A 13,439-nucleotide genomic window follows, 5' to 3' on the forward strand; every position below is an offset into this window, starting at 1 on the left:
TAACATTTAAAGGTCTATGGAAGTTTTAAAATGGTCCTAGAGACCTCTGGCAATTTAAAATAATTCTAGGAATGTTTAAGACACTTGTAAAAGACTCTGACAATTTTTAGAAGGTTGTCAGTAACATTTAAAGGTCTATGGAAATTTTAAAATGGTCCTAGAGGCCTCTGGCAATTTAAAATAATTCTAGGAATGTTTAAGACACTTGTAAAAGACTCTGACAATTTTTAGAAGGTTGTCAGTAACATTTAAAGATCTATGGAACTTTTAAAAATGGTTCTAGAGGCCTCTGGAAATGTAAAACAGTTATGGGAAGGTTTAAGACCCTTGTAGAGAACTCTGGCACTTTTTAGAAAGTTGTCAGCAACATTCAAAGGTCTATGGAACCTTCAAAATTGGCCTTTGGCAATTTAAAACAGTTATCGGAAGATTTAAGACACTTGTAGAGGGCTGTGGTACTTTTTAGAAGGTTTTCAATAGCATTTTAGCATTTAGAGGTTTAGGAAACTTTCAAAATGATCGTAAAAGCCTTTGACTCTAGTAAGGAGGTTTTCAGTAGCATTTTGAGGTCGATGGCATTTTTTTTTAAATGATCCTAGAGGTTTCTGTCAAATTTAAAACAGTTCTGGGAAGGTCTAAGACACTTACAGAGGGTTCTGGCACTTTTTAGAAGGTTCTCAGTAGCATTTAGAGGTCTATGGAAGACCTCCGGCAATTTAATACAATTCTAGGAAAGTTTAAGGCAATTGTAGAGGATTCTGGCACTTTTAGTGTTAGGTATGAAAATTTAAAAATGGTCCTATAGAGGCCTCTGGCAATTTAAAACAGTTATGGGAAGGTTTAAGACACTTACAGAGGGTTCTGGCACTTTTTAGAAGGTTCTCAGTAGCATTTAGAGGTCTATGGAACTTTCGAAATGGTCCTAGAGGCCTCTAGCACTTTTAAGAAGGTTCTCAGTAGCATTTAGAGGTCTAGTGAACTTTCAAAATGGACCTAGAGACCTCTGGCAATTCAAAACAATTCTAGGGAGGTTTAAGACACTTGCAAAAGATTCTGGCACTTTTTAGAAGGTTTTCAATAGCATTTAGAGGTCTATAGAATTTTCAAAATGGTCCTGTATGCCTTTAACCAATAACAACAACTAAGGAAATGAGTTAAGAGATATGACATTCAGAAGTCACTGAACAGATGCTGTTAAATTAAATGTATTGATAGACAGGTTTATTTCGTTCAAGGGACAGCACTTTCACTTCAGAATAAAGATAATTTCTATAGAAACCGTAAAATCAGCTACTGTTGGTCACATTTGTTATCCAAAGTATGACTAACATGCAACTATCCTATGCTATAATCCACACCCTGAGGAAAACATTCAACTCATTACATATTATGGCCTCAAGTATAATTCCAGATTGGTTTAAAACATAAACTTGGAGTGTAACTATTTTTTTTTAATTTCAAAATTCATTGTTACTCACCTGCAACTGGTCGTAACTTTTCTTCGCGTTGCTTTTCAACACAACAGGAACAGAAATATCAATGTTGCCTACTTTGACCGGCTCTCTCATTCGTTCCTGAATGTTTTCGGAAACCATCTTGTCTAAAGCGTTTAAAAAGTCAGCGTCCTCGGGACAGTCCACTTTTTTGGGACCTTTCGGTACCGCTAAAGATTCGGAAACCTGCTCGACTTCTGCCTCGCTAGTGTCCATTTCGGCTTCAGCTGAGTTATTTTTTTTTTAATCGGGAACAACGGGAATTTTTGGTGTTTACTTACCTTCCTCGTCTGTGTCTTGTGTATTAGCAGTTTCGTCTTCAGTGGCCGTATCGTCTGTAACTGGTCCTGCGGCTTCGGACGGGTCCTCATCTCCGGCATCTTCATTGTCGGTTTCTGTTATGGTGTCCAAACCATCTTCGTCAGCTTTCTGTCTGACGTTTTCCACTAATTTTTCTATTAAATTAATCCAAAGTAAACAAAATAAATAAGAATAAAAACGTATACATACTAAATATTATGAATACACTCTAAATGTATTAGTAGCCATGCCCGAACCTTTGCAGCCTTAAAGACATTTTTTTAATAAAATCGTGTAAAAAAGTACACTTTTTTTAATGATTTTTAGTGCAACAAAGTCTTTTTTGCACTATGCTATATCTGCTCTAATTTTCTTATCAAACAAGTCCATTTTTTTAAAAAAATGTTGTATGCAACCTAAGCAAAAAGTTTTTTTTTTCACTTTCCTGTTGTTATAGGAGACCGAAGGTCGAGTTTAACTTTCACTGCGTGTAAAAAAGATGTACTTTTTGTACTTGTTGCATAAATACCTAACTGTTTTTACTACATTTGGCAAGAAACCATAGAGGTTCAGAATTCAGACTTTCTGTACTCATGGGAGTACTTAAAACCGGATAAACGCGTCTGTCACAACTGACAGAGCGTTAATTTCAAATTATTAATGTTTTTATGATCATCTCAACCAATTTCTAACACACATACAACCTACAATCAAATTTACAACAGAAACTGAACAAAATAACCAACTTTCATTCTTCTTCAGACATTCTAATCAAAAAAGACATACAAACAAATTTGAAACAAAAGTATACAAAAAACCAACCCACACAAATAGATATTTAAACTACAAATCCAATCATCCAATAATGGTAAAAAAAGGTATTGTAAAAAGTTTATTTTATAGAGCCAAAATTATTTGCAATAATGTTTAATAACAATTTAATAAAGATAAATTGTTCATTAAAAATGTTCTAAAAGAAAATGACTATCCTGAAACATTTATTAATAAATGTTTTAGGGATTTAGAACATCCAAAACCATCTGGAAATCAAAATCAAATTTTACCTTTTACAAACCTTTTTATACCTTATATTTCAGGTATTTCTGACATCAAACAAAAAGCTCAAAAATATAACATCAGAACAATATTTAGAACACATTAAGATCCTAAGATATTTAGAACACATCAAACCTCTAGACCTTTAAAAAAACGAATTAAAGAACATCAAAATTATTTCAAAACTGGAGACTTCCACAAATCTAATATATGCCAACACGCGTTTGATAATGATCATAGAGTCAAATGGAATGAATGAATTTTTTCAAAAAGACGTAAAAAAAGACTAAAAGAAAGTGCACAAATTAGATTAAACCATGACGTCTGTCATTGCGACATCCTCGGTTAAGATTGACCAAACTTGGTTAAATATTCTAGAAGAGAAGATAACACTTGTCAAACAAAACTGAAATATCTTGTAATTTTGTTTATTTTCAACCAGGTATGTAATAACGTTATTTATTATGTGTAAACCAGGTGGAAAGATGAAAATTACCTGCTTTTACTTTCCACCCGGGTAAATGTCACTTTCCACCAGGGTGAATGTCAATATGCGTTTTGTCATATCTGGGCTTACTTTTTATAGTGAAGAGACTGTGCCGCCACCTCTGCAACAGCTCGCAGCTCAGGAGATGTTGAGTAACAACTGCGTCTTCAGAAATCTTCATGTTAAAAGCACTTTAAGAAACGTTTCAGCTCAAAATATTAAAGACGGAATAACACAATAATGACGTTGTCAAGATTGTAAACAAATCACCAGACGTTTATTATGGTTGAAGTCATAACTACTCGTACACCTATACTACCTTATTGTTAGAGACTATTAGCAATCAATATTTCAACTGAATGATTTATTTAAAGTTCGATGAGATTTTGATAAATGGTTGAAAATAAAATAGTATACAAACCACGGTAGAAAGTTTAATTTCTGTATCGAGATAAAGTTAACTTACCTAATCTCTCGACACAAATCAAACACTTTCCATCTGAGTATGTATACCAGGTGTCCAAGAGCACCCTGGACATAGGAGATTAACATGGGAAAACGGTTTTGATTTTTTTGCGCCTGTACGGTTGATTTCATTGAAAAATCGTATTAATGAAAGTTGTAGTACCTATCACGGACTAATTTTCTGTATTTTTCGGATCTCTAACTTGAGCCCTTTCGTCGTAAAACACGAACAAAAATGAGAAAATTTAAACTTTTGGCCTGCACTGTATAGGCGGTTGTCGGGCAACGGGTAAACATTTCATTGTTGCTGGTACGGTTGCTCGACAACCGCTTATACAGTGCAGGTAAAAAGTTAAAATTTTCGCATTTTTGTTCGTGTTTTACGACGAAAGGGCTCAAGTTAGAGATCTGAAAAAAATACAGAAAATTAGTCCGTGATAGGTACTACAACTTTCATTAATACGATTTTTCAATCAAATCAACCGTACAGGCGTAAAAAAATCAAAACCGTTTTCCCATGTTAATCTCCTATGTCCAGGGTGCTCTTGGACACCTGGTATACTATTTCATTATAAAACCCACCTTTCACTACAACAATAGATAACCTTTCCTATTGGAATGACAAAAGTTAAAGTTAAAGTTAATGTCAATTTTTATTGACAAAAAACCCTTCTCGGAGTTCCAAATTGAACATTATCAGGTTTAATATTGTTACGGTTTGGGCCTACTATGCTCAGGCCAATTAGTGCAACAAATGGCAGCATTAGGAAATGGTCAGTCCACACAGTTAGAACGGTCACGTCCGATCACTAGAGTGGAATGTTATCGATGTGGACGCAAAGGACACTATAGAAGGAATTGCAGACAGCGGTCTTGTTCTCCAAACCCACAGTGCCGACGAAATCAGGACATTAGAACAAATCACCGGAACTCCTCTGCTAAAAGAAACATTACGTGCTATATTTGTGGACGTAAAGGACATTACCGCTGGAATTGCAGACAGCAGTCTCGTTTACCGACGCCGCAGAACTGGCGTAACCAGGAGCAGAAAATGAAGAATCCGGAAAGACATTTACCGCGATATGTAGAGGATCGTCAAGCTTTGGATAGTGACTTAAGGTACCGGAAAGGACAAATTCATAATGGTTGGAGGATTGGTCAAATCGCGATGGTGACAGATAAAGAGGCTACAAAAAGAATGAAGAGCAGCGTTTCTAAGGAAGACATAATAAAAGGACAGCGCTCAGACTCTGATTTGAAAGTAATCAGAAGATGGTTGGAGAAGGATTTGAAACCGGATTGGCAACAGATTTCCAGATATGGACCAACAGTAAGGGGTTACTGGTTGCAGTGGAATTCGCTTCGACTGCGAGATGACTTAATTACTCGCAAATGGGAAAGTCCAGACGGAAAACGCTTTGTTTACCAAACAATAGTGCCCAATTCCTGCAAAGAGAATGTGCTGCGAGAACTACATGACACAGTCGCGGAGGAGGACACTTTGGAGTAAACCAGACTTTGGCTAGAATAAGAGCTCGATTTTACTGGATTAACTTCAGAAAGGACGTTGAGGAATGGTGTAAACGGTGTGACCAGTGTTCGTTACAGAAGGGATCCATCACAATTCGGGAACTTGAGAGAGAGAAGATGAAACCAAACAACGACCGTATGAAGATGACACTGGACCACAGACCAACTGGTGGCAATTATAAGGAAGGTGATGCTGTGTGGGTGTTTCAACCCAGGAGGAGCAAAGGATTAAGTCAAAGATGGCAACGACACTGGGAGGGACCTTACATTGTGGTAAAACGGTTAAATGACGTCGCGTACAGAGTCCAATGCAGCCCCAAAGGCAAGATGAAAATTATTCATCTGGACAGACTCAAGAAATACCAGGGATTAGATGAAGCGGATCGGGACGATCAGCTTTAAGAGGGGGGCAGTGTTACGGTTTGGGCCTACTATGCTCGATACTCGATGAAACCGATGCGCCGCAATATCTGGCCGGGCGCGTGTTAAAGTAGGTCACAATTAGGAAGCGACACCTGGATGCATCTTTGATATTCGAGGCAAATCGCGAAGCGTTTTGCGGTCATTCTAGAACGTGGTTTGCGAATATAAAAGAAGCGGTGTCGACGACTGCGTAGTAGTGTAGTAGTGAATTTGGGAACGCGGTAAAGTTTAAATAGTGGAATAAGTGTGGAATTGTAGTAGTGTTTTTAGTAGCTGAGTTAATTATTGTACGGAGTGTTTTGGAGAGCAAATACATTTATTAATTGTTAAGTTAAACTGACTTTGCGTAAACCCACGGGAAAATCGTAACAATACTTATTAAGTTGTTGTTTTCTGTGTTCTGCCGTTGTGTTCTTTTTTAGATTCTCTGAAGACAGGGGTAGATTTTCCACCAAAACATCAGCGTTTTTAGGTATTAAGACCGAGCCGAAATCAGTGGTCGGTTCTGGTGCACTTTAGGTGCCACCGTATTTTTAGTTCTTTTTTGATGAAATCGATGTCAGATTGTTTATTTAAAATAAGGTTGGATGAATCACTTTTTCGCAGGAAAAACCTATATTTTAACGTTATTTACTTTCGTATGGCATTCTCCATACTAAACATAAATGACTTGTTTTTGATCGGTACCAGCACCACCAGCGTGATTGATGAACGTTTTGTTTGGTGTCTAACAACCCTAGCAACGTTGTCAAACAGGAGGCGAATTCCGTAACGATGTAGGAAATAGAAAACGCATAGAAATAGACAAGAAAGAAAATTCTAAGGTATTTTCTATCACATTCGGCTGACACCGTCAACAGAAGACGGGAAGTTATCGGTCCTAAAAACATTGACTAATTTCTAGTAATAAATCTAGGGCTTTTACTTGTTTCCTCGTATTCAGCGTTAATGACAAGTATCAATGACAATAATTTGAATAATTCTACGTTTTTTGCTTTCTTTCTCAGTAATTAATCATATATTTCAAAGTTTGCATTCTAAAATCCGTTTTGTTCCCATTATTGTTGTTGTATTTATTGTAGTTCTGTCGTCAGTTTCTTATTTTCTTGTTAGACCATTAATATGTCCCAGTTCCTTGTAAACATGCTACCAACTGTTATGCATTTTGTGAAGGAAGTAGGATGGGACTTTAGGATGTGTTGATGGAACTCATATAGCCAGAACACAACCATTCCATCATGAACAGCTTACACCTCAAAAACAACAACTAATAGATGCATTAACACTTTTACTAAAAACTCAAAATCAATGAAAGGGGGGTGCAAACACAATCAATTGGTCCCCAACCCAACCTTATTATTGACACAATGTTGACACTGACAGGCATAAAGGTTAAAAGCCAAAACATTTGAATTTTAGAAGACGACGGAAAAGAAAGATTGACAAATACAAAATTTCATAGCTCCAAAAGAGATAAATTCATAGCAAGACCTCATTTGGGTTTTCTATTTTGCACAACCCGAATAGCTACGTTGAGTGCCGATCTTCGAGAATCGAACCGTAGAGAGTACCATATATTACAATAGAGAAGGGTTTTCTATGATAGCAAAGAAATTTCCTTGCTTTTCGTTACAAGCCATGCATCTTTTTCAATACATTTTTACTCTTGTACTAATCGGACACTTAAGCTGAATTCATATTTTGAAATCCGCAAGAAGTAAGAAGTAAGCAGTAACCCGAATTAAAAATAAACAATATACTTGTAGCACTTTCATTGATAGTTTGACAAATAAGCGCAAGCCGCATGAACCGCAAGCAGTAAGCAGCAAGAAATGAATCATTTTCATTTCTTACCTTGCTTCATACTGCTTCGTGCATCGTCGGCTGCCTGTTTCACCCATTCGTGGGTTTTCGAATTGTCATTTGTCAAATATCCGATCTTTTCTAGTTTTCACTCGGCTTACTTGCAGCTACTATGATAGAATAGTCATCGACAAAATCCATTTTCCGTAAAAAAAACATTCAATGAATAGAATAGAAATAAAAAATTCTAACCAAATTTATATTGTAAACAAAAAAATAAACTGTCAAATAATCTGTAGTCTGTCAATTTACTAACGTCGAACTATGAATTGAAACATTTGCGGAAGGCTACTTCTTACTACTTACTGCATGCTGCTTACTTCTTGCGGAATTAGAACTATGAATCCAGCTTAAGGTTAGCATTGTCAACAGTAATTATAGATAGTAAAGTGTCACTTTGCATGTAAAACAAGACATTGTTGTTAAACGGCTTATACGTTGCACATTTCCAGTAGTAAGGGGGAGACATTTTTCCTAGACTTGTTGTAACCTGACCACTTTCAAATCGTTTTTTTACGATTCTTTTCCCAAAAAACCAGATTCATCCACCCTTTTTTGGGTAGAACTAAGTTAAATAAACAATCTGACATCAATTTCATCAAAAAATAACTAAAAATACGGTGGCGCCTAAAGTGCACCAGACCCCAGAGGTCTTGTGTTGGGACGACTAGGTTAATGTTATTTTCAACATAGTTGAAAATAGTGCAAAATTCCATTTTCTCAATAAACCTTTTTTGTGTGGTGAGACAGTAAACCCAACTATCAACGAAGAAACTAATGTTTTTCTTTTTGCTTTCTGAACACAATTTTCAAAAAAAAAGTAAAAAAATCGAATATTTCGGAAACGTTAACGTTAGTTACGCAAATTTTGCAAGATACTAAAAAAGTCCTGATTGACATTCTGCACCCATTGGACTACTTAGAACCGGGTAAACGCGCTCACAATTGGCAAAGCGTTCAAACTTAACTGTGTTTCTTTTGGTTTTTTGAACACCATGTATTTGTTCAATCATGTTATGGTTAGCAATAAGTAAAAGAGTAGTTCAAGATGAACATTTTCAGTTTTTTACAGTAGGTGAAACCTCAAAAATGACGGATATACGAAAGTTAAAAAAAAAAACAAAAAACAAAAATCGAGTACTTATCTCGTAAACGGTTAGAAATATGTAAATTTAGCAAGATACCAAAAATGTTCAGAATGACCTTCTGCACCCAAAATTACAATTTAGATATGCTTCTGAGGAAGATATGACATTCGGAAGATCTCGTACATATTGTGCACAAATGAATGAAACAGCCAATTTACGCTTAATAATAATTATTCCCGATTAGTCGTAATTTTAGCAATTATTGGGAAATCTTTTTTTTAATTAGAATTATTGTACGGACTGCAAAGCTCCCAGCCTACAAGGCTTCTTCTGCTGCTGTTGCTTATCTAACTGTAAAGTTTGGTTGACTATAGTTTATGACTTTAAAAAAAGTTTAAACTTACGATCCAAAAATTATTGATAATTAGTATTAATAAAAAAATCAAAACTAGACTTACCAATGCCTAAAACACTCCTGATGTTGTTCACCTCAGCTTGGGTTTCTTCATAACTTTGGCATAGCTTTAATTTAGGTCTCAAAATACCTAAAGTCTCTTTAAATATGTGTTCAAGGGTAGGAGGAAAAAGTTCCTTCAATATTTCCTTTTTATGCCAATAGTACATTTGGAGAAAAATCAAGTAATAATCCAATTTTTTCTTACTACTCCCGCTACTAAAGTAAGTTCCTATGAAGTGATTAATGTGAAATTACATTTTTAAATCAAACAAGAAAACTTACCACAAGTTTCCAGCAGAGTGCAAGCCAGCCGAATACGGAATAAATGATTCGGTGGGTCTAGAAGTGATGGTTCATTTGGATCCATCGACACTCCGAAAGAAATCAAAGAGTATAAAACCTAGCAAAAAAAATAAAAATTTAATAGTGTCCGTAAACAGGGTGACCAAAAAAGAAGTTAGAACTGTCAACTTAATTTTTTCAAATTCAAAAAAAAATTAAAATTTTTTACGTCACATTTGGATTCTGCATAGAATTCAAAGGTATGCTGCACGTATAAAAAATAAAATAAAAAATTGAAATTTCCATTAAAAAAATTAAGTTTACTGTGGAAAACTGTGTTATTGGGCCTCACAGAATTTATTATCAAAAGATCCGCAATAAAAATTGACGTGTCCGAGCAGTTTAAAAAAAACAAACTCCTGATTTTTATAATAGAATTATCGCGTGACTTTACGGACACAGTGTATAGAGGGTGTTACAAATTCGATGCATTAGCATTGCTATCTCAGAAACTACAGTTGATAGAGCTTTAGTTAAATGAAGGCAAAGTTGCGGATTTTATTTCTAAATAATTTGATAACAAAAAATTCAAAAAATGTTCATTACTTCCGAAGATATCCGACCAAAACCGAAAAAGTCAATTTTCTATTTTTTTCCACTTTATTAGTGAATATTTTGGAAAATCAATGGCACCTTCTGAAGGCACTTTTTTATGCTCTTTAAGAAAATAGTTTTAGTTTCCAGCTCCGACGTTTCGTTTTTTAGATTTTTTTGTCCAATTTTTCAAATATGGACCTAAACTTCCTATTTCGTTTTTTAGTAGCTACACCTCTTCCGAAACCAACGATGTGTCACACTTGTCAAAAAAGTATATTTAGTGTATTACGTACTTGGTACTTTAAGTTTTTTAAATAAATTAAGCAATTGAAATTGATATGTTGTCATAATGAGTAGATAATTTAGTTTTATATAATTTAATAATTAGGTGCATTGCTCCTTCGAAAACAAGATAGTTTCTTATAGTACTTTTCATTTATTTAAAAAAAAACAAGTACCTAAGTGCACTAGGTATAATTTTTGTGTGGCACATCATTGTTTTTGGGAGGTCTGTAGCTACTAAAAAATTAAATAAAAAGTTCAGGTCCGTATTTGAAAATCGAAGTTGATGATGGTATCTAAAAAACAAAACGTCAGAGCTGAAAACAAACTATTTCCTTGAAGAGCATAAAAAAGTGCCTTCAGAAAGTGCTATTGATTTTCCAAAATAATCAATAATAAAGTGGTAAAAAAATAAAATAGAAATTTGACTTTTTCGGTTTTTGTCGGATATCTCCGAAATTAATGAACATATTTTAATTTTTTTTTTTACCAAATTATTTAGCAGTAAAATGCGCAACTTTGCCCCAACAATAGTTTCTGAGATAGCAATGCTAATGCCTCGAATTTGTAACAAACTCTTTTCACGAATCAAAAGCATTGCTCACTCATGCTTGATAAAAAATAAAGAAAATCAGTCAAAAAATCTCCTTTTATTTGACAATTTTCACTTATAAGGACTTTTAGTCTGGTCTACCGCCTTTGTTGGTTTTGTTGTTGCTTTGTTTTTGTTGCTCTAACATTTTGTAATTAACTTAACTCAATAGTTATCAACCTATCTAGTGCGGCAAGTGGTACTTTTCCACACGAGACTGCAGTCATATTTTCGCTAAGAATGCCCTATAATACGTCTTTAAGTGCAGACAGTTAAGTGTTTTCAGAAGACAATATAAAGAAATTCTAAAAAATAAAATCAGTGAATTTAGTATGAATTTACTTGAATTGTGTAGTACGTGGTGTTAACTATGTAGACTGTGGATGTTATTTTCTTTATGGTGAACCTGCAGACACAATAGATGAAGTAAAACATAATGAAGAGAAGTAGAAGTCCATTATCTGAGTTGTTTGAATACGAAAGGGAATAAATAATACGCAGTCCTCTCCACAATACTTTACATCTTCAGGAGCTTAATTTGCAACTCAATCCGCCGGCTTAGTTTGATATTCAATAATCAACTTTCATTTTTCTTATGGACGCTTTAGTAGATTTTGACATTTTCGAATAAATTCTTGTTTTTCCTCATTAAGTGGTGTATAATGTGATATGGTTCAATCTTGCAGTTTTGCAGGATTACCAAAAAATATGTTTTTATTGTAGATAATTCAAAGTAATTAATAATTTATCATTTCAACTTTTTTCCCTTTAGAACATAATTTTTTTTAAATACGACCTTATTTTAAGGTAGAATTAAAAAAAAAACTGTGATAATTTCTCAAATTATTGTTAGCAAAAATAACATTATTTACAACTATAAAATCACAAACTTGTCATTTTCACTCTGTTTTTTAGTTTTCAATTGTTTTCATAAATTCAAAGTGTTTTTTCGGTATGGATTGATTTGAATTTTTATTTTTAGGTCATCTAAAATCAATGGTTAATTTTCAATTTACAATTTTTAAAGTTATAAAAAATTTTCAAAAAGTATTTTTTTATGTCAGATCAATTTGCAATATTTAATTTGCAATTTTTGCTCTTTTTTCACTTTCCAAAATTTCTAAAACTTCAAACACATTATGAAAAATGTTTTTTGAAATTTTTAGAGTCATTTCAGTTTAATTTCAAATTTTATAGTTGTCAATATTAAAATTCGGTTCTCTGCGTCTATCTTCAATAATACCCGCTTGGCTACTCTTAATTTAAAAAACCACAATTATTATCTAATAATTCAGCAAATTCTAACAAAACTAAAAACAAAAATTTAACCAAGACTAATTGGTACGCATTAATTAAATCAGGACAAATTGTAGTTTCTGATATAAAAAAGGAGCGTGATATAAAACATTTTGATTATGGTTAATTGGTTAACAAAGACAAAAGAGTAGGTTATCCAATGTGATGTTATCATGTTTTAGAAGGAGAAAAAAGTTGCAATGGCAAAAAGGGGCCCCTTTGAGGGAAAAAAAAAAATTTCACACTGCTCACTCAAACCGTTTTCAAGAGATTTAGCAAAATGTCCGTAAAAAGGAAATCAAATGTGACGCCCTCTAGCGGCCAAACGGAGCAACTTATCAGTGCGCGCTCAACGTCACGTGATAGCTCCATTAGCTACCTACGATCATATGATAGGTCTACAGAATGTTTCAAATAATCTATCCATTTTTGGAAAAATGCACCGACATTTTCTTCAACTGAAGGGTTTTCTTGGCCTACTACCATATTGGATTTAGACATGTCAAGGGGCCATTTTAACTAATTTTGGCATGGAGAACATGAACCTGGTGTCCGTTTTGCTGCAACTGCCGGCATTTTGTCATTGACTTTAAAATTAGGGCATTTTTGACGGTATTCAAAGCCAGCTTAGGCAAAATTAATTTTTTGCAATTGATTTTTTCGAGATATCTGAGATGAAAGTGCAATTTTTGTAAAAACGCCCTCTATCGACAGAAAATGCTCTTGAAAATGCCGCCAAAACGGAGTTTTTACGATTAGCCGTTTTCGAGATATTTCATTTCTTTCAAAGCAAACTTTGGACTATCACTTTATTTGAAGAGATAGAAAAAAAGTTAAATAGGAAAATTCTTCGTAGAGAATAGGGGATTACTTTTATAAGATTTTTACTATCCTTTCCATTTAAATTTTTAGAGTTTTTGGACCTTTTTCATTTTAATGGCATCGAAACGCCTCCTAGCGGTGGATTTAGAAAGCTGAAAATAATTTCCAGAATTGTCTCTTGGCCACATTTACTAAAAAAAAAATGTTCGTAACCATACTATGTATAGTTTTCGAGAAACAGCCGCGTGCACAGCTTATTGGGACACCCTTAAGACAATTTACAGATTGCATAACAAATTGAATATTTCAAAGTCAAACTTAAAGCTTTAAAGTCAATTTTCAAACTTGTAATGTTGGGAATTAGAAAGTGCGAGTTTTCAGGTCAATTTACAAAGCTAAATGGCTA

General features: G+C 34.2%; 1 protein-coding gene across 1 annotated transcript in view; it reads right to left on the reverse strand.

Moving 5' to 3' along the window:
* The window catches only part of Upf2 (UPF2 regulator of nonsense mediated mRNA decay), a 39,340-nt gene that overhangs the window by 9,803 nt on the left and 16,098 nt on the right, over positions 1-13,439 (reverse strand). Inside the window, exons 7-10 of the mRNA XM_081982635.1 lie at positions 9,445-9,562; positions 9,164-9,391; positions 1,775-1,948; positions 1,479-1,720 (exon numbers count right to left, since the gene is read on the reverse strand). Coding sequence (XP_081838761.1) covers positions 1,479-1,720; positions 1,775-1,948; positions 9,164-9,391; positions 9,445-9,562 — 762 coding nt within the window. The remainder of the gene's footprint in view (positions 1-1,478; positions 1,721-1,774; positions 1,949-9,163; positions 9,392-9,444; positions 9,563-13,439) is intronic.

The sequence above is a fragment of the Ips typographus genome, linkage group LG6 (assembly GCF_016097725.1).
Source record: "Ips typographus isolate SLU linkage group LG6, UJ_Ityp_2.0, whole genome shotgun sequence".
Lineage (NCBI taxonomy): Eukaryota > Metazoa > Arthropoda > Insecta > Coleoptera > Curculionidae > Ips > Ips typographus.